The following is a 25,319-nucleotide window of genomic DNA, read 5'->3' as shown; positions in this document are numbered from 1 at the left end:
AAGCAATAGCTTTCAATCCTTTGACCAAGTAGCAAGGTTGGGGGAAAAAGATAGTTGAGGCAAAAGAACTGAAGGTCCTTTAGAGTGAAATTTCCAAAGAACAACAAGCTGCTACTAGGGAATGAAACTAGTCCAAAAGTTTCATATAAAGCATCAAGCATCTATGCAAAATATGGGGCAAATTTTGACTTACACTTATATACAATGGACAAAGGATGAAAAAGAAAGAAAAAAAATCACAGAACCACAGGATACTTGAGGTTTGCAGGTATCTCTGGAGAACATCTAGTCCAATTCTGCCTTCTTAAAGCAGTGTCAGTCAGACCACGGTGTCCAGGGCTGTGTTGTCAGATTTTTTTAAATCAGCATCTCTAGTCTGAGAAATACTGCTCTTCTGATCAATCACCCCCACAGTAAAGTTCTAGCTTACATTTCAAGGGACTTTTATATATCTCGGTTCACATCAATTGACTTTGGCCTTTCATTTGATACCACTGACAAGAGTCCATCTCGGCTTTTGTCATTCCCCTCCACCAGGTGTTTATCCACATAAGAAACTTCCACCTTTCTCTAGTGACAGCCAGCTTTGTAGACTTGCAGCTGTGTGATGTCAACCACTTCCTAAACCAGATCTGGCTCTGGCCAGCACATGGATCTGCTGTGGGAGTTAAAGGGGAATTTATGTCCCCATTATTCCCCATATCCACCAGCAGGCTGCTGTTTGACAATCAGTCTTCCCTCCAGCATCTCTGCAGCACAGAAAGAAGCCTGGGACTGCATAGCATCTAGAAAGCATGTTCCGCTCCATAAAATTCCTCTCCTGTTCAGTGGGAGTCAAGATGGGGATCAGTATCAGCATCTTGAGAATCTACTGTGCCAGCTCCTCTAGCTGTCCTTCTATGAAGATCTCTTATACAGTAGTTGAAATCAATTCATCACATACCATTTGGTGGGAGAAGCTGGAGAATGCCAGTGAATCCCAGCCAGCTCTCTCATACCTGGAGGAATCTGATAAGAATAACTCAGGACTGAAAGACTTCGCAAGAGCTCTTTGAGCAATACCTGCTGCCTTTCTTTTATTGCAGGTGAGCCTTTTCCCAAGAGCAACCACTTGCTAAATTTCATCAATTATTTAAATCCAGCATGATAATGTTGAAAAATTAAGGATGCATAGATTGTACAGTCATACAAACAGAGTGAGCCTCAAGTTCTTCACACAGCAAAGTTGTGTTCTGCTTGTCTCACAGCCAGAAAAACAGAAGTGTAAGGATCAAACAACTCAAGTCTACTTACATGATTCACCACTTTGATCCCTCACTGACACAGTTAAGCATGTCTGAATACCTCTTCTTCCTACCTTCCCTAGTTAACTCCATTTTACAATACCCTAAAAAATATTCAGCTTTATCATCTCTCACATAGGCTACAGCAAAGTGATATGCATGAGAACACACAATGCAAAATAAACCACACACACATAAAATCAGTTGCTTCTCACATTATTCTGATGTAAAAAGTCTCCACAAAATGCAAATTTGATCTGCCCTTATTTTTCAATGGCCAGAATTTTCAAAGTATTCCTGACAGAATCTTATCCGGAAGTGACCTACTGTATAAATTAGTGGAGGTTAGCATCCAGATATTTCTGGTTATAGTCTACAGTTTGGCAGCCTTGTAAGTATTACCAAGCATGAAGAGAAGAATTGAAAAAGTATGATTGACTTCCCTAAGCATGGACAAACACAGGAAGATTCTACATTGCAAAAAATGTGGTTTTGCTTTACAGCAGCAAGAAACCAAAGGTAAGCTAAGAAGAGTCTTAACATCTCACAAGTTTCAACTAATGAAAAGATTAAATTAGATAGATTTCCTTCAGGTTCTTACTAATGCATTCTGCTGAAAAATGATCCACACTCATCTCTGGGACAAAAGACAGAAAAGTCTTTAGAGAAAAAGTCTTTAATGGGGCCTTTTACATTTTCTTTGTATCATTCTGCCCTAGGAATAATGACAAGCCATCTAACTTCAGGAGCTTACAAAGTAACTTACATATTGCTAGAATTAATGATGGAATGTGTTCAATGCAGATTTGTAAATTCCAAGACTAAAGAAGATAGTTGTGATGAATAAATCCTTGATTTGCTCCTATGCTTAATTACTTCCACCATTAAAAATTCATTTCCAGCTTTATGGGATCTCTGAATTCTACTTCCAGTTGCTAGATTCTGTCCTAGATGAAAAAGTAAGATGGAAGAGTTCTTTTCTATAAGATATCTCCTTCCTTTCCCTTCAAGTAATTAATGGACAGTAATCAAATCACTACTTAATCTTCTCCTTAACAAGCCAAGTTGAATTGTTTAAGAATTTAACTGCAGAGTTTTCAAACATAAGTCATAATGTGGTTCATCTCTGAATCTTTTTCAATTTTAACACCCATTTTGAAGACTGAACTATTAATAGCTGGAGACAACATTCCAGGGAAGATCTCATCAGTATCATACACAGAAGCAGCACCTCTTCCCCCTGCTACTCTCAAGTAAGAGAATGCATAGGACATTTCATGTCAGACTCCCGTACACATATTTCTGCAACCACTTTTCCAGGTTTAGTTGGAAGTTTTCTTTCTCAGAGTGTACATCAAGATAGGAAAATATTTTCAGTCCAGTTTCATGACTGACACAAACCAATCTAACTACGGGCAGCTGCTAAAAATGCTGATCTCTCTTTCCCTCCCATTTTTGATTCCCCCCTCTGTTGTCACCCCAGTGGCCCTGTGGTTGTTGACCTGGCTGAAAAATAATAATTTTAAATGACACTGCCATCTTTGGGTACTGATAAGGACATTACATTTATGTAACACTCAATCTATATAACTAGCAATTCCTAAAATAAATCTAAGAAGGACTAGGTCTTTAAAGCTGCCTGGTGACCCAGCTGTCTGATTGAATGCTAGCCAGCAAAGACAGCTGAGTTGGAAAGCTTCCTGCTCTTTGTATGGCATGGTTGGGAAAAGTTAGGGGCCGTCCAGAACAGAATCACAGTGTGATGGCACATGTCTGGGGAAATGGCAATCAGGGTTGAATAATGTATTTGAAAAAATACATTGCCTCTAGAGTTACTTCCCTTCTATGGGAATTACTGGAGTAGAGCCTGCTGTTTCTAGGACTGCTCTACAGGATGTGAGATTAATGCTGATCTGGGTATTTGCTGTTTGCTGTGAGCCCCTTGGCATAGTTTTTCATCATTAAGTAAAGCAGCATTGCATGACCTTATCTGGAAAGACATAGACTCTCAAGCAGAAAGGAACCTCAGACATGACAGCAATGAAGACCATGTAAGTAACTAAAACAGGCAGGCAGAGATCCTGCCCACTCTGCAATCCCAGGTCACTGTGAAGGAGCTGTCACATCCATTGGCTCTGAAGCCAGTCTAAACGACAAATAGATAACTGCAGCTCCTGGATGGAAGAGAAAGGCAATTAGAAAATAGCTCTGCTGGGAGAAGTGCAATACAAGTTACCCAACAAATAAGTATTTCTACCTTACTGTGATGTATGTTTGCTTTAGAGGAGGGCTGGAGCTTCTCTTTGGTTTCCTTGTATCTTGTAACGGTTAGATTACACAGCTAGAGCAGAAAGGGCTTCAAATTAACAGTAGAAAGCTGACCCCTGGTGTTGGGAACAGGGATACTGATAGCAGACAGCAAGGAAGGGAGGTTGCTGCGCTTCTGAGCGCTGCCTCACAGTCTGTGTAGCTCTCCAATAAGATTCATTCACTGGCATTCCTTCAGATGAATGAATAAACCAGCTGATGAATGAAAGCAACAGGCTACAGTGCTTGGCAGGAGTGTTGCTGTTTTCATTTCTACGCTTTCATATCAGTTCCTCCTCCACAAAGCATCTAATCAACCAATGCTGTACAGCAGAAAATTAATGGTTTCCTTTAGGAAGCTGCCTCATGATGCCAGAGAGTACAATGGGATTGTTTGTAAATATTTGGTTAGAAAAAGCAAGTAAAAATGGTGTGCCAGGTGCACTTGTGCAGGTTTTTGCTCCAGCAAGTGAGTCTGAGAATGCTGAGACAAGCTGCTTAAGAGGACATGAGGCCCTATCCTCTTGAGCTTTAAGACACTGATTTTAAACGTGTCACACATTTATCAGAAGCCATTAAGCAGAATTAAGCCTCTCCAGGTATAATTAGAGGCCTACTTCAGCCTGATTTTATATAATTCTTAAAATTCACTCTTACTGTATGAAACCAACACTGCAATAGCCAAAGGCTAAAATCAAACCAACACGCTAATAAAAAGTTCTTTTCAACAAACAAGGAAACATTTTATCTTGTAATGCAGAAGGCAGACACCATCAAACACCTTCCAAATGAACAGAAATTAGATATAATTTCATAGCCAGACACCCTAGTAAACCTAGGCATGAAATCAGAATACAATCTGGCAGTATTTTATAGACATTGCCAGAATAACCTCTCCTACTCAACACAGAAAATACCAGTAAGAAGTGGTATTACCCTCATCATCCCCAGTGGCAGAAAGATTTCACTGCCCACTTGTCTCAGACATGTGGTTTTCAGAATTCCTGACTGCAGCTGTTTGCTGAAACTTCTTTCCACTGCTGAACTTTTTTCCATTTCATCTGGAAGCCACATTCTGCCCTTTCTCTTAACTAATCCTGCAGTTATGTAAATACGTGTGCTAAGTAAAAGTCAAAATGCATGATTAATCATGCAAATATCACCCAGCGCATCTTGGAGAAAAGCTGATGATTCAAGAAATAATAGAATTTAAACTGGGAAAACAATAGCTTGTTAAAATATAAATCAGCTGCTGCTCAACATAGAACATTGTCCCAACTGACTGTCATTAGTAAATTAATTGAGATTTCGTTTTGGTGGCACCCATCTTGGAAGTCCAGTTGAATGAATTTATACACTGCACCACAACTCAAGAAATAGAATTACAGTCTTAATATTCAGGCTGGGACTTCATGCTGTCAGCTGTAACACCATATGCAAGAAATGATAAGAATTTGTTACGAAGAAGAAAAGGAAATTGCCATTTTCAGAGCATGCTGTGAAGCCTGGAAGGATTAGAGGCTGTCAGAGATCCTGCAGTAAAAGGGATGTTTAGGAAGAAGCTAAACTCTGATGCCTTTAAAACATGGAAGATCACACTGGGGCTTGGGGTTTTGGTGGAAATCCTGAAAACTCTTTTGCAAATCTGAAATGTATTTCAAACTTGCCTTTGCAAAACTTAATTAACTTTTCTCAGTGGGAATACAAATTTGGAAAATTACATTAAAAGCCATAAATAATTCAGCTACAAGAGCAATTTAATCTCATTACAGACAAACTGAGGTGCTTTAAAGGAAGCAAATGAAAACCAAGGAACAACAAACTAGCAAAGGTGGACCAGACCCATGACTTACTAGGGATTTCCTTTTGTACTCTAGGGACCAAAGATGACCTGTGAGCTGGTCTCTCAAGATACATGAAATACAAAAGTTGCAAGTCCCAAACCCACTGGGATTTGCAAAGACCCAAGCCCACTGGGATTTTACTAAGGTCACAGAACTCCATTTTTTTGAGAATCACTGCCTCTACCTTCATGAAGTGACACTGTTTAGAGAGTCATGCAAGGAAAGACACAAAAGTTGCAACAGGGCTGCCAATTTCCTGAAATCCAGAGTGCTGCAATAGCAGGAAGTTTTCTTTTCAAGTCTCAGCTTTATTATTTCAACAAAGTTCTGCTTCTGCTTTGTTTCAGAGCAAAGCACTACTAGCCCTCATGGCAATAAAGGAAGGCTTTAAAACAAACAGATTCCACCCTGATATTATAGAGAGCAAATAAAAAGAAAAAAAGTCTTCCAATTTATCACTAATCTCATAATGCCTTGTCATCTCTGAATGATCAGACCTGGCAATACCATGCCACACTCAGGGAAAAATTTACCTACTGAACAAAATTTACCCACTCCCTTAGAGACAAACTCCCAATTCCTTTCAGTATTACCTTTTCCACTTGTAGTTCTTTCTGTTTTCTCACTTTCATATGTTAAATAAATCTGCTGAAGACATCATAAATCCTTATGTTATTTGCAAAACAATCTTAAATATATTATTTTTATCATAGACAAGAAGATAAGCATTTCCTCACTCCCCATGTCTTTAATTTCTGTCCCAGCAACCATTTTAAGGGCATCTATGAAAAGAAACAACTAGTAGTTAATATACTTGTTAAGTTACTACATTAAAATATAGAGATATTTTGCCTATAGTGGTTTGTAACAAAAGCTATTTACATACACAGTCTGGCTTTTAAGGGTAGCTAATGCACGCAGTTTAGGAAGGGGGATCAAGGCATATAGAGAAGATCCACAGGGGATATTTTGCATGCTTTATTATATGTGCTCTTATTGATTATTTTCTGCACTATAACATGATACTGGAGTGTTACTGACCAAAGTCTTGCTGAAGTCCAGGTAGACAATATCCATCTTCCCTCATCTATTCAGGTAGCTGTTTCATCACAGAAAGCAATCAGGTTGATCAAGCATTATTTATCCTTTGTGAATCCATTCTGACCACTTTCTTGTCATCTATGTGGTAAGAGATGCCTCTAGAACGAGGAGCTCCACCATCTTTCTAGGGACTGACGTGAGGCTGACTGGCTGGTAGTTCCCTGGGTCCTCCTTCTTGCCCCTTCTGAAAACTGGGGTGACATTTACTTTCTTCCAATCCCCCCCAGGCACCTTTCATGATTGCCATGACCTGTCAAAGATGATGGTGAGCAGCCTTGCTATGGTGTCCCTCAGTTCCCTCAGTGCTTGTTGATGCATTCCATCAGGGCCCAGGGACTTGTGCATGTTGAGGTCGCCAGGTCGCCTAAGTGTTCTCTAACATGATCAAAGGAAGGCCTTGCTTCCAGCATTCCTTTACACTGATCTTCTGGGACAGAGATCCGTGAGGGCTGTTCTAGTCAATGAAGACCAATGCAAGAAGGTGTTCAGTAACTCTGTCTTGCCTGAATTCTCTCTTATCAGCTTCCCTCCTCCATTAAGTAACAGGCCCACATTATCCTTTGTTTTCCTTTTGTTATTGATGTATTTGAAGAAGATCTCCTTGTTGTTCTTGACATCCTTGGCTAAAATTAATTCCAGATTTGCCTTGGCTCTCCTTGTCTCATTTTTACTTGTTCTGTTAACATTTCTATATTCAGTCCAAGTGGTCTATCCCCACTTCCATCTCCTGTGGGTTTCCAGCTTATGCCTGATTAATGACAGGAGCTCTTTAATGATCCACACAGGGCCTCTCATCTGCTTTGCCTGATTTCTTGCTCATCAGGACACATTGTTCTTAAGCCTGAGAAGAAGTGATCTTTGAACTCTCTCAGACTCATCTTCCCTGCAGGACCTGTTTCCACGTAATTCTTCCAAGAAGACTCCTGAAATCCCCCCTCTACTCCCAGGAAACCACTTGCCAAATTGCAGCCACCACACAGGGATTTACCACTGAAGTACATCCTTAGCTTGAAGGACTCTGAATGCAACTGAACAATGCAGATCACCCAGTCATATCTAAGCCTGCAACAGTAACCTTTAAAAAAATCATAACAATTCTGTACAAATTATTTATATGTTTGAGTTTTTCAACAGCAATGCTTCACTACAGAGGCTGCACTCTTGTAGTCATGACAGATTAACAATAGTTCTATCTTCTTAACAAGGTTTTAAAAACTTTTGAGCTTTAATAGCTGATTAACCACAGGAAAGTATGCATTCACTGATAAATAAACCTTACAGAGCCAACAGCGTTTCTTATCTGCGTGGCTGATTTCACAAGCATGGTTGCATCTGACAAACAGAGAAAATGGAAAAACCTCTCAAGGTCACTGGATCCAGAGCCTTTTCTTGGGAGGCCACCAGAACAAATCCATAGCCTACCAAACTCTCCCTTAAACTAATGCATCTGCCTACACAAGCCCTAAATAGATCTTATGCCTCCTGGCATTCATCAGCCCTGACTCACTTACAGAGCACTATGGAGGCCAAACCAATAAATTAATTTCATTTTCCCTTACATGGATTCTCTGGAATTTTTCTGAAGAAAATGACATGCAAATCTGAACTATTGTAAGGTAATTTTTTTTTTATTATTACTTTTTGTGAATCTACCCACGTTACCAAACCTCATCCTCAAAGTTCTAATGCAGAGAGTAAAATGAAGGCTGGACCTTTGGTCTTACTACTGTTATCTCTCAGATACAAGTCAAAGCACTCAGATTAAGAAATCTGCTTTGTATCCCATATCAAGGTTTCAACTATGAAATGTAAAGCAAACAGAAGGAAACCAAGACCTTTAAAATACAAAGTGAAATGGAAAAATAGTTAAGTATCTGGCAGGAGTAAATACATTACAGTTAAGTACCACTGGCTTGTGTTTTATCCAGATTTTGCTTTGCTATTTATTGACCTAAGCATTGGATTATCAGGGAAAACAGGTCATGTGTCAGGGTTGGTTGTAGGTAAGAGATAGGGAGCTGATACCCAAGCACAATAACACAGCCAGCAGTACAGGACCCTGTGGGAAGCCAGGGCTCATCCCACTGCTCTTGAGAAGATATGATGGTGAAGATGGTCAGGACCACTATAGTGTCAGGGCCTGACAAATTTTCTGCTACTTAGACTAGAGAGTGAGAAACAGAATTGATTCCAGAACTTTTGCTACAGAAAATCAAGCTGGGGTGAAAAATGTAACCTAAGTATTTGGAGGGAATGCAAAATAAAAACATATAGTGTTTGTGCGATAGAACACAGGCATAAGAACATCTGTGTGTGCGGAAACTAATCTTTAAAATAAAGCAAACATTGATCTTTTTAAGAAAGAGTGTTTAGAACTGTTTTACCTGTCCTCAATAACTGCAGATTGTCTTCTTCTAGTGAGTCAAGGGGTATCTCAATACGGATGGTTAGAAAATCTTTTGGCAGATTTTCATCACGAGACCATCCCCTTGACATTGATGACAAAGAGAGCTGTCATGGTTTGACCCTGGCCCAATGCCAGTGCCCCCATGAAAACCCATCTTCCCTGGTGTCTGCTGTGAGATGTGATCAGAGACAGAGCAAAGCAGGCCTCCACTTGCAAACAAAGGGGAAAAAAAACTTTATTATCACACAATTATAAAATTAACACACAGAGCAGAATGGAAAACCTTTCAAACATTTCTCCTCCCCCCACTCAATTCTTACAGAATATTACAGAACCTTAGATCTTAATCCAGTCCATCACCCTTCAGATAATCAACTCAGTCCATCTCCACCCTTCCGACAATCACTTCTCATTTCATCGAGGAGAGAAGGAGCCCTCCTTGTGCCACCACAGGTAAATCCCCGTCACTCAGCAACTACACGTCGTGACTTCTTCCTTCCATGTTCAGTGCTCTCACCACTGCACATGGACCAGAGCTGCTTTTAGGGTTTCCCCTTTCAAGGATGCCTTGCCCAATTCCAGAAGAGAACGACAGTCTCTCACCTTTTCGGGACACCAGTCCCCCCCAATATTTCACCCCCTGGGGCCGAGGGGTCTCACCATCACTTCTTTGGCGCTGCCTCCTCCTGTTCGGGACACCAGTCCCCCCCAATATTTCACCCCCTGGGGCCGAGGGGTCTCACCATCATTTCATCATCTGTCGTCTCCGCTCACATCACTCCTTTGGCGCCGCCTCCCCCTAAAATGCAGTCTCTGTATTACAGGAAAGGTTCTATCCATGGCTAATACAAGAAAAGTCCAGCCAAAAGCCACTCCATCATCTCCCCCACCTAAGATTTTCTCAACTTCTCCCAGTCCTTCTTCACTTGCATAACTCTGCATCACACTTGCGCATTCCTTCTTATCCGTTTCTCTCCTCCCTCAGCTCCCGGAGGATCAACATTTGCAAGGCTTTCCATCGTCTCACAGAAGGGTTAAAATCACAGTCTCTGCTTATCTCGAACTCCGGGCACTCTTCCCTTGTGGGCCCCCCCCTCTTCTCTTCCTCGGCCAGGCCGGTGCTTATCAAGTTCAAGATAGCACTGGCACCTCTCTCTTTCCCTCTCTCTCCCGAGGAGGGGGGGGGGGGCTGCCCGCCACCTCTCTGGGTTCTTCCACCCTTCCATCATCTCCCGTCTCTGCGCAAGGCTCCGGCCTACCTCCCTCGGCCACATGGCTTTCCCCTCCCCCACCCAGCCCGAAGCTGGGCAGGGGAGGTCTGAACTCTCCTCCGACCGGAACCAAAAGAGAGCGATCCTCGCTTTAACCCCTGTGTTCTCAGAGGCGAATCCATATCCTCAATGGTCAAACCAGGTGCCAATATCCACATCTGGGCACCTATTGGTTTGACCACTACCACCTCCCAAAAACTCATTTCCTCTCAAACCACGACAAGAGCTAACCTCTCTATCCTTGAATTCTGCTGTCCAAATGCTAAGAAAAGAATTCCCACAATAACTTCAATGGAGCCATTTCCAGAAACAAAGCTAAGAAAGGAAAGGTGTCAGACTAGTTTTATTGAACAGATAAGACTCTAAGGTACACAAATGTTTTGCCTCTTGTGTTTAAAATGCACTAATCAAACTAACGGGTCTACACAAACAGCTAAGTGGGTGAAATTTAATGGCCTGCAATGCACTGGAGACACAACAGGATGTCTCAGCAGGTCCTTTGATCCCCAGGCTCTAGAAAATCTGTTAATACTTTTTTTTTTTTTTCCAAACATGCCAAGAGAGCTTTTCACTATCTCATCTCTACACCAAAAGTTAATATTGTGAGTTGATTGAAAATTACATGTATTAAAAGGTTAAGGCTCAAAAAAACCAGGCAAAGCTCACAGAATCTATATTACAAATCAGTAATTAAGTCCCAAATTAAATTCATCTTTCATATGATACACTTTATGTATTATGGTTATTAGGTTATATTTACTAATAGAGTTGATAGTGTAATTGGTCCTTTCTCTCCCTGAATATGTGGTAAGCGATATTCAGTATTTGGAAAACAGCTTCTAAAGTGTTATTTTCAGTGTAATTACATTTAATTGACCACAATTGGTTATCTCAATAAACTGGATGTATGATGGCTTAGATTTCTAACACTGATTCCACTAGGGAGGTTTTTCAAAGACTGTCAGATCATGAGGGAAGATATGGATGTTTTGCAAATGAACTTCGAAGCCTCAAATGGGAGACAGTGCAGAAAGAAGCCCATAAAAAGGTTAGAAGAGTGAATAAATCAGACTCCTGAAAAATATAAGATATCAGGGACACAAGATTTTACTACTTTAAGTCTTTAAATGAAGAAATCGTATCTTCAACAGACCAAAACTTCAGAGAACATATTTCAAATCTTTAAGATTTCCACATTTTACATTTTCCAGAAGACGGTAATTTACCACATGCCAAAATTAATTGTTCTCAATTGCTCATCTGCTATTAAGAGCCACACATTGTCTGGCCTGATTCGTGTAGCTCCAGCTTTTCTTTGATCTTGTTACATCATTTGTCTGCCAGATTAAAGATCCCTTTGTTACATGATCCGCTTTCCCAATACAGGGAGTTAACAGACCACAATCCAATGACTTAATAAGCTTTTCTTTGACAAGCTGAACAAACCCAATTCCTTAAATTTGTTTCCCAGGTCAGTCGCCCTGCTCTTAGATCATTCTTTCTGTTTTGAACCCTTCCCAATTTGTCACCCTTCTCCTTGGCATGTCACCAGTGATGAGCATGCCTTTCCAGGGTAGTCATTTCAGCATTAAATTAAAAACTACACTTAAAATTTCTCTCAGCTCCCCAGTTCCTTTCTCCTCTCCATAGATCCAAGGAACTCTGATGAAGTTCAGAATTTGAATTTCTACACAAAACTTTTTAAAAATGATTGCTCCCGAAAATATGATTTCCTTCTGTATGTATACACACCTTGAATTTTTTTGAACACCATAACATAGAGTGATGCCTTGTATTCTGCTACAAATGGGATCTAAATTGCTCTTTGAATGGTTGTTCCATTTCCTGACACCTCACAGATATTTGTCTCATCAAAACTTTTTGTCAGCAGTGATTTCATGGACAAAATAATAGGTTAGCATAAGACCTAATTATTAATGGCTTTTGATATGCTTGCCTAAGAGGCATCCGATTGCTACATTTTATTTCCTATTTTATATCACAGCAGCCTCTTTTAAATAATATAACATATTAATGGAAAATTCCTTTCTGCTTTTAAAAGTCACATAGTAAAAACAGCACTATTACATTACTACATAGCAAGCCCAAGTCCTCCAGGGTGTTCCTGTTTGATTGTGGGCATACTCAGTGCCCATACAAATGTTCTACAGCAATTCACGAATAAAACTTACAAATTCCCTTTTAATTATTCTCTCTCCTTATTCTGCTGATGCCTTTTTTCTGTATTGTAATATCCCTCTACAGTAGCAACTTAAATATAATCAGTCAAAATCACTGGTGACTACACAATCACTGTTTTATTTCTGTGATTGTATTCTTTTTCTCCTCAACATAATTTCACTACTGATGTTTAGATATCACTAATTCTTGTACCAACTACCATTATTAACTGGCATCACAAGCATTTGCAAAAGGCAGCAGTCTTTCAATTTAGAGTACAAATATCTAAAATATTAATAAGAAATACATTCATAACTAAAAGGAAACACTCTACGGTGGTACAATGCAGTTCTCAATCCTGTAACAAAAACCAGAGAGGGAGCCTCCTGGATCTTTTACCACCGAAGATGCATTTATCAACTTGCATGCTGGGAACATGACTGAATGAACATGAAGACATTTTTCCAAAGCTGGAATCTGTTACAGCGTACAAATGTATGCCAAACAGCAAACGGAATCCAGACTGTGACGTGAACTCTCTTTGAGTGAGGTGTGTGGGCCACATGAATCTCTATCAGCCTTTTGTAGCTGTTGACTCAGAAAACTTCAATAGCTTCACTGGGGGGGGGGTCTAAAAATCTGACAGTCAATGCTGTACCTGGTCCAGCACACAGGCCATTATGTGACTGGGGACATGCCAGCCCCTCGTCTCCAGAGCAGTCCCCTCACGTGAATTGCATGTACACACAGCCTCATACTAAGCAAAGAATTTAATCCAAACAATATAAAATGTTTTTTCTCTGTCTGGAAAGGTCTTAAATCTCAACTCCCAATATAAAAACAAATTCATGTAGCTTAGAGAAAGATTAGCAGGGATTTCTGCTCCCAGGAGTCTTCTCTGCCTGTTCTGGGAACATAATTTAAATATATAAACATATTGGAAGAGACTTTCTGAGAGCTGCTTCAAAGATCTGAATTTTTTAGGCAGTATTCAATCCACTTGGTGCTTTTAGTTGAAGCTCTTTGGTCATTCATAACAAAATACCAAATTTAACTGCAGCTTGTTATGTAAATCCATTCCAGACTATGTTCCACATTCTACATCACAACCTTTAAATCTGTCACTGCAGAGAAGAAAACACAAGCAAACATCTGGCACATTTTGTAACACTGAGCCTTCTTAAGCCCACAGCCTATATTGTTAAATCAAAGTTTTCAGGCTTTCTAAATTTTCAAACATACATTTCTGTCCTTGTCACAAGGCTTGCCTGTCATCTACAGGGGTATGCTGTCAACAATGACAGGAATTATAGGACATGCAATCACCATTAGGTGGACTAAGTTTAGACCTCAAACCATGTTTTAAACAAAGTTATCTTGCATGGAGATAGACAAATAACTTTCTAAAATTATTTTCAGTTCTATTTTTTAATGATTTTCTAATGTATCAAAGAGCTGGACTCCCTAAATATCCTTTTTGGACAAAATGTCCAGCTTGCAAGTAGATAATTACATCATGCAGTAGGTGAACACTGGCTGATGGGTAGGACACAAAGGGTTATAGTAAATGGGATTACCTCAGGCTGACAGCTGGTCACTGGCAGGGTTCTGCAGGGCTTCATCTTGGGCCCAGTGCTCTTCAATGTCTGCATAAACAACTTGGATATAGGTCTCAAAGGACTGTTAAGTAAGTTTGTCCATGATACTAAATTGGAAGGAGCTGATGTTTCCCTCAAAGGCAGAGAGGCTTTGCTGAGAGACCTTGATATATTAGAGAGATGTGCAATCAGCAGCTGTATGAAGTTCAACAGAGACATGTGATGGATTCTCCTTCTGGGATGGGGCAACCCTGGTGGTACAGACAGACTGGGGAATGAGATGTGAAAAACAGTGCCAGGGAAAGGGACCCTGGGGGTCCTGATTGATGAGAAGCAAAAGATCAGTGAAAGGGCCCTGGCAGCCAGAAGGGACATCCCTGTCCTGAGGACATCAGGCCAGATGGGCAAGGGAGGGGATTGTCCTGCTCTGCTCTGCACTGGGGTGCAGTTTTGGGTGTCACAATAAAAGAAGGATATAAAGTTACTAGAAAGCATCCAAAGCAGGGCAGCAAGGATGGTGAAGGGCCTTGAGAGGAAGCCATGTGAGGAGTAGCTGAGGTCACCAGGTTTGTTCAGCCTGCAGGAAACTGAGGGCAGACCTCATTGTAGTTACAACTTCCTCATGAGGAGGAGAGGAGGGACAGGCACTGATCTCTGCTCTGTGACCAATGACAGGACCTGAGGGAGTGACCTTAAGTTGTGTTAGGGTGGTTTAGGTTGGATATCAGCAAAACGTTCTTCACCCAGAGAGTGGCTGGGCACTGGAACAGGTCACAGCACCAAGCCTGGCAGAGTTCAAGAAGCATTTGGAAAACACTCACAAGCACATGGTGGTGTTCTTGGGGATCATCTTGTGTAGAGACAGGAGCTGGGCTTCCATGATCCTTGTGGGTCCCTTCCATTTAAGGACATTTTATGATTTTATGGTTCTCAATTGTTTTTTCCATAATTTGACTGAGATCTCATAGAAAACTTGAAGGATTTATCTACATTTCAGGAACAGCTAACAAGTAGTTAACATGAATTAATGATCACAGACCTTATCTGTATGCAGTGGGCTTCTTTCAGTGTAGAGCTCCAATCCTGCTAAATTATCTCACCTATTATCTGGATCCCTAGACCTAAGGAGAGGGTAAATGTCTTGTCAAAACTACCATCCCTCTTGTCAGGATGATAGAATAACTGTACTAACTGTACTAATAGAATAATTGTACTAGCAAACATATGAACGCAATCATTCAGCATCCAGTTAAGTATATAATAAGATTTGATTTTAACTTATAGCATTGAATCAGCAGAGTACACACTAACTGGATCAAAAAAAATCTCACTGCCAGAGCCTAAATCTTGGCTGTTTGGAGCATTAGCATGTGTGACCCTTTGGGGAAACCCTCTCAGAGATGAAGGAGTGAATAAGAGCTGGGAGATATTTAGATACAGTTTTCTTAGGGTTCAAGAGCTCTCAGTACTGATACTCAAGAAGTTGGGTAGAGAAGCCAAGGCTTAGCCATCATCATCACAATAATCTCTTCAGCCCTTGTCTCCTCAACATTTAGCACCTTCCATCCCATTTTACACTGCCTGATGATCATCACTGGGGGCCAAGGAAGACATGGACTTGTTGGAGTGAGTTGAGAGGAGATCACAGGCATGATCAGAGGGCTGGAGCACCCCCACTATGAAGACAGGCTGAGAGAGTTGGAGTTGTTCAACCTGGAGAAGAGAAGGCACTGGGAAGACCTCACTGTGGCCTTCCAGTGGGCTTATAAAAGAGATGGAGAAGCCTTTTTACATAGGCAGATAGTGACAGAGCAAGGGATAATCTTCTTAAACTGAGAGTTTAGATTCGATATTAGGAATAAATTCTTTACTGTGGAGGTGGTGAGACACTGGAACAGGTTGCCCAGGGAAGCTGTGGATGTCCCATCCCTGGAAGTGTTCAAGGAACATGATCTAGTGAGTGGCATTCCCGCCAGTGGCAGGGGGATTTGAATTGAACAATCTTTAATGTTCCTTCCAACCCAAACCACACTATGATTCTATGATACCTTACTTGTGTGTCTCAAATATGTATTTGGCTGAAAGATATTTTGCTAGAAAACAATTTGGCCTAGAACAAGTCTCTGGGGCTTGAAACAGGCTGTGTACAAACCTAAGTGGTGTAACATGAAGCTCATCTTTGTTTTTATTCAATCTTTTGAGTGAGTAGTGGATTGGGAATTCACTACTAATTATTTTCCACTATTTGTTTTCTAGATAGAGGGAAATTAGGCATCTTGAAGAAAAAGAGGAGGCAAATAGCATATCTCTATGCATATCTCCTCTCAGTCCCTGCAGAATGACTTTTTCCCTCTGTGAGTAAGCTAGTTTTACTTTTCATTTTCTTGATTCTAATCTCTAGTTAAAGTGCCTGATTCTGAAAATGCCTATGATGTAGAGAGGCAAATAGGAAGAGGCAGTACCTTGTTGTAAAAGCCACTCGGTTCCTTTTCTCCTCTTGCTATTCCTTCTGAAGCATTCTAAGCATGTCCTATTTGGGAATACCCTTATTGCAGTGACCAACCATCCATCAGCCTCACTCACTGCAAGGCAGTAAATAAAAGAGTATCCATGGTCATCGGGCAGTTCATTTGAGAAATGGGAAAACACAAGACTGCCCAGAAAGTATGCCCAATCTCCCTGTATTTCCCTGTCTTTATGTTTTAGGAGAGTGCAGCCAGAACCATTCCATGTTCTGTGTTCCACGATTACTCTTCAGCTTCAGGGAGCCTCAAGACATCTACTAAGAGCCAGCTAATCTCCATGAAAGCTCTGGTCTGGATTTGACACCAATTTAGTTTGATCACAAAGTTGCAGCAACTCTTACTTTGGACGCAGTCATACCAGTGTAGGGACCCTGTGCCAGCACTACTTACGCTGATTTTACACTAGAAAGCTAGAACAAGTATATGTATCTTTATGTGCTTTTCTTCTGCCAGCATAAAGCCCTATTTCAGACTGTGAAGAACTGAGTAGACATCTTCACCAAATACCTCAGATTGCCAGTGCTTTGTGTGGGAGTCCTTACTCTTCAAACACCCTTGAGTGGAAAGTTACATTCATTAAATCCAAAGAAACTGTGGGATAAAATACATTGGCCATGGAGAAAATGCCTTTCCCTACTCAGCTCATGTGCTGACAGTTGGAGCTGCACATAAAAAGCCATCTCTGAAGCCTGTCAGAGGCACAATTGCTTTTGGAACATGAACTGAGGTGATGGCAAAGACCTGAGCTTGTATTCATAGTGTTCCCATCAGCAAGGCAGAATACAAGCCCAACACCCACTAGTGGCTCTGAACCCTGCACTGCAAGCTGTCAGCGTAGCCAGAAACCCAGCAATCTCATTTATGCAAAAATAAAAACAGAAAGACAGCTCCTCCTCATGGGAAAAAAAAATTAGTTCCAGCCAGGCAGCATAAACCCTGAATTGCAAATTACGATGACAATATTTCCTTGTTCAGAAGAGCCTGTCTCATGCCAAAGAAACACCGTTAGCATCAGAAACTCCCATCCAAATAAATGGATAATAAATCACTGGAGACAACTGCAGAAATAGGGTACAAAAGCAAGGGAGAGGCTTAGGGCCCTCTCTCTAAAGAAAGCGCCCACCACTCAGGAGTGATGTCAACCCACAGTAAACAAGGGATTTTTTGTTTCAAAAAGTACACTTTAGGCAGCAGGACAAATGTGTTACTTGTATTTTGGCAGTGCTCCCAAATGCCTGCTGCACAGAAGACTGGGGATGTAATTATGGCCACAGCAGACCCAAAGATATCCCAGCCATTGTGTGACTCTAGGATCATTTCCTCTGGGCTGGATTTATCTCATGTCACTTTAGTCGTCTAAGAGACAACTAAAGTGAGGTGAGATAAATCCAGCTAGGTGCTCTGCCTCAGCTCACTTGGGAGGAAGGATCACCCCTTCCAGAGAGCCACTTAGCTCCTTCCTTGAACATCAGGATGGATGGCCTCTGGATGTGCTGATCCCTTCGTGGTGACTAAAGGGGGAGCCGAGAGCAGAGACAGCTCTCAGCTGTTAGTTGAGACAAGCTATGCCCTCTGTCCTCTATTAAAATGGGGTAAGAAGATTTCTGGCTCTCTTGTCACTTACATGGCAAACCACTGAGTTAGAGTCTCCCTCCCTTTGCATCTCTGTATTGCCTTTGGCACAATGGATGCTGGCAGAACTAACCAATACTTTTGCACAACCCAGAAAGTATACTGGTCTTGCCTCGTGTACAAAGTGTATGAAATTAAAACAATTAAATGAATAATGGTTATGGAATATATTAAGCAGGGAGATTACCTTCCTTGAGCTTGTATTTCTCCTCTGCCACCTGGCTGGCAGGGCAGTGGGAAGGCATTGATAAATTCCTGCATTCTCTCAGCACAGAGATTTGAGAACAGTAAGATTTTGCTGGACTGTACAAGGCAAGGACATCCTGAGCACTTCACACCACGCTTTTTTTTTTCCCAAAAGCTGATTCTAATCTGCTTTTCAGAATAGCTGCTGCCTGCTGAATTAAAAAGAGTGTCAGGCCAATTTAGGCATCTTGGCAAACTAACAAGAACATTTCCAGACTCAGATGGATTGAAAGTCAAAAGAAAAATGTAAATTTAAAAGGAAAATGAAATTTCGCAATACGGCAAGCAGAGCACAGTCCTTACCAGTATAAATGAAGACAACCCATCTGGTTCCATTGTCAGAGCACAGAAAAAGACATAGGAATAAAGACATATTTGGGATGATACCAAAGGATCCTGTAGCCAGTCCAGCCAAGTATCTCACACCAACATGTAGCAATTGTTTAAATTGAGAATGTCAGCAAATATAGGTCTATCCCCTTGCAGCAACTCCCAGCAACTCACTGCTATCAACTTATTGAATCAGGTGGTTTATCCCTCCAACAGCAAACTGGTCCTCCCTGGATCTATCAAAACTCTTTTGAAAACATGTATATTTCTTTTCTCCAGGCCACAAAGGAAAAAAAGAATAGTTCAGCAATTCCATTATGTATCACATTATCCTGTTTTAAATTTAGTTTAGTCCTACACTAATCGCTGTCTATGCCTATTTCTGAATGTTCATGTCATGGAATGGAAAGGCCTAATCCCTGTATTGAGTCAAATCTCAATTTATTGCTATGAAATTAGGTGAGTCCTTGCTATGAGATGCAATCCATGCCTCAGAGGATTGTCTGAATTGATCTCAGAGCACTTGTTAAATATTTTAAATCTCAATGATTCTTTTGCATTTAATACTTACAAGAACCATACCCCACTGCAAATAGGTCCTTGTACTTTGGATTCCTGTAATGAGAAAATATATATAAGATGGCATTTATTATTAACCACATAGTTCCACAGCAGTACACAATGTTTCCTACATTAACTTCAGAGTTCATTCTCACAGGACTCCATTCAGTCTGAGGGTTCTGCCCTTTGACCATATGCACTAATAAAGTTTCTGAGTAACTCATCCAAACTCATGATGCACAAAAAAGCAGAACATTGGAAGATCAAAACAGCAGATGAAAAAGATAAAAAGACAGACATGTCAATCTCCAGCACTTCTTGGCTTATCTATTTCATAACTGCGGGAAGTCTACTTTTGAAAATGATATCTTCGAGGAAAGCAAAAAGGCAGGAATATATTGGTTTCCATCTTTCAGTGGCAAGAATTAAAGAGTTTCTAAATCAATAAACTCACTTTCCCTACCTGTTATTAAATTATGAGAGATGCTTCCAGAGACAGATATCAGTTCATAAATTCATGATCACAACCACAAATGAGGAAGGGAAACTCCCTTTTGACCCAGTTGGTGAACATTGTATTTCATGTGGCAAATACTGGCAATGAGCAATTAGCCATCTACTATGTCTTCTAAAGTCCTTACTTGAAAAACATCTATTCTCTCTACAACCTCTTCGGTGGGTGTAGATTGCTGTAGGTAGGATTTCCATGGGACAAAGATCAGTGCTGTTATTATCCCTGAGCTCACACAGCACAACCAATGGGTAACAATTTCATGAAATGAACATATGCGGAAATTATCTATGAGTATTTTCTCTGAATTGTTACTGTGAATTCATAAAATGAACGCACTTCTCTTTTCATTTCTCTTTTTCATTTGGGCTAATACCTAGGCATCCTAATGCTCTTGTTCTTTTCACTAAATGCACCATCACTGCTAAAAATGAGAGAATAAAAATTGAATTAGAAAAGCTTATTCCATAAAGCAATTTGCAGTAATTCTTCCAATTTCAGAGCCATCTTTCTGTTATCATTTCCTGGAGACAAATTTAATAGCAGTAAAAACTACCTATTAAAGATGCCTTTTCTCCCAATTTTGCTTCCCATTTTTACTGTTATCTGTAATTCTCACACAACTGCACGCTTGATACTCTCTTACATAATACCACAGTGGCTTGAAAGGCAGAAGATGGCAACCCTGCTCTATCTCTCCATAGATTCTCCTTGTCAAGGCACAAACATGCTCACACAAACAAGTAAGAGGAGGCCTAACTGTAGGGGAGCCCAGGGCAGGGTCTAACTAACTACGTCTCATGCTCAGCGCATGAACCAAGCCAGTTCTGAGGAGCATCAAGAATGTTAAAAAGTGAAAGGACTCATTTGTGCTGGTGATTTTTTTTGTTTTTTTTTTCTTTTTCACAGTAATAATCATAGCAATGATATCTCAGAACAAAAGAGAGCAGATTTGCAAGTAACAGTGATCATTTTTGGACTGACCAAAATATGTGAAAGTGGACTGCAGGGCAAACACCTACTGCACTGAACTGTGCAAGATCCCAATACACAAATACCTCTCTTGTCTGGAGGGGAAACCCTTGTGTGAGGAGTGGCTCAGGTCACTTGGTCTGTTCAGCTTGGAGAACAGGAGACCGAGGGGACACCTCACTGCACTAAAAATGTCATTGTGGGGGAGGAGGGGCAGACACTGATCTCTTGTCCGAGATGAGAAGTGACAGAAGCCAAGGGAATGGCATCCAGCTGCATTAGGAGAGACCTACGTTTGATCTTATAAAAAGATTCTTCACCCAGAGGGTGGTTGGGCACTGGAACAGGCTCCCCAGGGAAGTGTTCACAGCACCAAGTCTGACAGTGTTCAAGAAGTGTTTGGTCAACACTCAAGTATATAGCAGAATTTTTGGGCCTGTCCTATGCAGGGCTGATTCCTACAGCATACTGTTAAAAGATATGAGACATCTATCCCAGCTTTTCCAAGAAAGGACTCTTCTTTGCCCTGTTAACCACACTCACTTTTCCCCAGTGCTGCACAGAGCCTGCTCTGCCTTCAGTCTCTGCTGAAGGCACAAGCCTGTCATATTCAGCCTTACACAATCTTCTCTGCAACCAGAAGCACCAGGCATGTTTCAGTGCTGCCCAAGCAGCCGACTGTAACAAATCAAACCCGTGTTCCCAGAGAAATCAGCCCTGCCTTGTAAGATCCCTTTACATTCCCTTCCACTCCCCTGTGCAATAGTCGAGATTAGGTTTGGAATGAAGAGACTTACCAGGAGAGGGCAGTAACTGCAAGTTTCTTGGTTTTTTCATACTGGAACTTCCAGAGTGGGAGGAGGGTTCCTTTCTGGCCTCTGTATTCATCTGATGCATCCTCAAAATATTTAAAATCTAAACAAACAAAAAAAAAATCAAGGAAAAGGTCCCAGTATATAAATCAGAAATAAATCAGCACAATTCAGTGTAAGGGAAGCTTTAAAAGACAATCTGTTATCCTCACAGCCTCTGCACAATCCAATTGTTAGTGTACAATCTGTCTCAGTTCTTAAGTCCTGACTCCAAACCAGCAACTCAGCCCTTCAAATGCATTTTAACAAGTCCTCTCACACACAGGAAAAATAAAAAATCTAACTGATGATCAGCAGACAAAGAATTAACAAGCAAACAGAAGCCCTGGCAAGGTGTGATCTCAGGCCACTCCCAGAGCTAGTCATGGCTCTTCATGAGGAAGCCAAGCAGACACAGCAAAATGACTCTTGTAAAATGACATCAAGCCTGAGTACATTTGCCATGGCTGGTATGTGAGCAGGGATCAGCTCTGCTGTGGCTGCTTTCACAAGCACCTGCATCCAGGAGAAAGTATCTGCAGAGGGAAGGAAGTGCTGCAGAGAGGGCAGTGCTCACCAGACCTGCTGTCCCCAGCCAGCTCAGAGCAGGGCTAATGTGGCATGGTCTTTGCATGCCCATGGTGTGATGTACTATTTGTCTTGTGTGAGTCAGCAGGTTCCTAGACCTGCTCATTTTACTTCTGTTTTTCTATTCTGTTCTGTTTTACTTCTGTTTTTCTATTCTGTCCTGTCCTTGCTGTGGCTGTAGGTACTTATCTGCAGGACTGACGCTTGAGACTGGAGTTGGAAGCACCTCTCAATGGGCCATACCTTGTGCAATGTCATCATATATGTTCAGGTTCACCATCCGTTCTGCTATTTTAGCAGCCTTTGCGACCTTGCTTAGAGAATCAACGTGCTGAAGAGAAAAGAAAGGAAGAGAAAATGTATTTCCTGTCTGTTTACAGGTGCCTCAGACCTCATCTGACTGAAAAACTTGAGTCCTTTGATCTTGAATACAGATTCATTTGAAATGTGTCATACCAGAATCTAATGATACAGGCACTTGAAAAAATGTAATTGCTTTATTATGAATTTAGCAAGATGCCATCCACAGCTGAGGTGCAGTAACTTCAGTGTTTGTTCCTGATTTAGCTCAATACAGGTACTTACGTCTAAAGGTAGATAAGAGTCTTGTCTTTCAAGGTAGCTCCTGACAGGATGACCTAAAAGGACACAGACTATTCCTACCCCATCTCACTGTGTAACAGTTCATCAGATTTGGTGATGAAATCAGAGGGGTTTGGTCATGCATGAGCACTCTCTCATCTCTACCTGGAGAGCTCTAAGGTCTCATGCATTAAGTAAACATCACAGGATTTAGGAGTCCTTCAGTCAGTCATTGGGTAATTCCAACCTGATCCATTCACACATCCATGGACAAGTGGAGAAAAGAGAGCCCAGCAGGGGTTGTTTGTCAGCAGGTGACTGGTTCATATGCTTATCTCACAGAGCCCTGTGGCTGATCACCATATCTTACTAAACTCCATTCTAAATTATTTTTTGTGAGTGTGCTCTCTATACTCTGTGGGTATGTGTGACCACCAATGAAATCCAAAATGGACTAACTAGAAGGACAAGAAGCCTGGGTGCTAGCAGTGGAAGGACATAGCTTGAAAGTCCACAGTGCTGACCATATAAGTATGTCATCACAGCTCTGTGCAATGATGTCAGAATGCCAAGGCATATACAAAGTGCTCTGAGAGCTTGCTTCTCCATGTACCTGAATCCCCATTCACTACTGCTGCCCCAAAGCCCCACCAGTGTTTAAAAGACTTTAATCTTCAAGCCCCTGCTATGAACCGATAGCTGCCAGCACAGTAAGATTTCCTTCGTGGTGACAACATTGGGAAGAAATATGCTTTCCTTGACACAGCTCAGAGAGAGCCCTGAATATGAAAAGAAAAAGTGAAATGGGGTTGACCAAACTACACCACACAGTCACAGTCAGAATTAGGAACATGACTTCAGATTATGTCTGTCCCTCTGCTTCTTTCCTGGGCTCTGCAGAGTCTCAATGGAGACTGAGTCTCATTCAAACAGCAAAAAATTAATAGGGCTACACAGAGATGAGAGGACAAAAGAGAAAAAAATTCTATAAACAGTTACATTTTTTATAAATCCATGCTTTGCTTACACCTCCAGTAATGTGTGCAGTCCTCTTTTCCCAGCCTAGACAAAATTAACTAGAACTTGCAACCAAGTTCAGAGGAAGGCAGCAGATCAAGGCAGGGGATCCTGCCCCTCTGCTCCACTCTGGTGAGACACACCTGAAGCATCCAGCTCTGGGCTCCCAGCACAGGAATGACACAGAACTGCTGGAGTGAGTCCAGAGGAGGCCATGAATATGATCAGGGGCTGGAGGCGGGAGACTGGCTGAGAGAATTGGGATTGTCCAGCCTGGAGAGGAGAAGGCTCTGGGGAGACCTTAAAGCACATTCCAGCCCCTAAAGGGAACCTACAGGAAGTATAGGGAGGGGCTATTTATCAGGAAGTATAGTGGCAGGGTTAGGAACACCTGTTTAAAAAGAAAGAGGGTAGATTTGGATCAAATATTAGGAAAAAAATCTTTTCTGTGAGTGTGTTGAGGCACTGGTACGTGCAGGTTGTCTGGAGAAGCTGTGGATGTCCCAGCCCTGGAAGTGTTCAAGGCTGGGTTGGAGAGGGATTGTGCAACCTGATGTTGAGAGGAAGGTGTCCCTGCCAATGGTACAATGGTCAGAATGAGATGATCTTTAAGATCCTTTCCAACCCAAATAATTCTATTAATTTATTATATGATTCCACAAATTTTATTTTTGGGGAGTGTCACTGGAATGCAGGCTAAAAATTAAAAAGAAATAAAACAAAAAAACCAAAACAACTTTGTAAATGCAGAAACAATATATTATTCAATTTTTTTTCTGCAAAGCAGGAAGCTCTCCAGATGAATCAAAAAAGTTTTAAGTCAGCTTTTCTGTTAGGTAGCTATCCTGTTACCAACACATCCATGACAACATTTTTGACATTATAAGTGGATGAGAGTAAGTTATTTTCTCTTTGTATGCTGTCCTGTTTCAGATTTTATTTATTCTGTATGCTGCTGAAATAAATCTTCAGAGGAAGTGCTAGGCCTAATTTCTCCTTCTTTAAAAAAAAATTATTTTTGAAACACACTTTTCCACCTTAGGCCAATTCTGACCTAGCTAGCCAAATGCAAGGAGAGCTCATAGGACAACAGGTTTGCTTTGTTTATTTCTGTGCATAAGTTATTTTTAGAGCAGCAATAATGTTAATTGAATCATATGTAAAATGGATAAAGGGCTAATACTTCAGAAAAACATGTCTTGGTCTTGCTCTGTAATTCCTTATCACTAACTGCCTCATACTTGCCTCTCAGCTGCTGGCCAGTTGCAATGTGTGACTCCCGTAAACTGAAGCGTGAAAAAAAGCTTCTACTGGTGTGTAACTGCATACCCAGGAGACAAACCCCACCCTGGAATCAGTGCAATATCCACTCACACCTCTAGCAATATATGTACTGCAACTAGAGGAGCCCCTGGTTTGCAAAGAAAGAAGCACAGTACAGGGCTGGTGTCATTTGTTGCCCAGCCAACACCTGAATGCAAACACCAGCTGTAAATCCCAAATAAAGTCCCC

The 25,319-nt window shown here is 41.2% G+C and overlaps 1 protein-coding gene across 1 annotated transcript in view; it reads right to left on the bottom strand.

The window, feature by feature from the left end:
- The window catches only part of DNAI1 (dynein axonemal intermediate chain 1), a 139,819-nt gene that overhangs the window by 87,249 nt on the left and 27,251 nt on the right, over window positions 1–25,319 (bottom strand). The window contains exons 10-12 of the mRNA XM_038124618.1: window positions 22,452–22,539; window positions 21,567–21,684; window positions 19,297–19,340 (exon numbers count right to left, since the gene is read on the bottom strand). Of these exons, the coding sequence (XP_037980546.1) occupies window positions 19,297–19,340; window positions 21,567–21,684; window positions 22,452–22,539 (250 nt within the window). The remainder of the gene's footprint in view (window positions 1–19,296; window positions 19,341–21,566; window positions 21,685–22,451; window positions 22,540–25,319) is intronic.

The sequence above is a fragment of the Motacilla alba genome, chromosome Z (genome assembly GCF_015832195.1).
Source record: "Motacilla alba alba isolate MOTALB_02 chromosome Z, Motacilla_alba_V1.0_pri, whole genome shotgun sequence".
In the NCBI taxonomy this organism is placed as follows: domain Eukaryota; kingdom Metazoa; phylum Chordata; class Aves; order Passeriformes; family Motacillidae; genus Motacilla; species Motacilla alba.
This window is presented reverse-complemented; position numbering and strand designations above follow the sequence as displayed.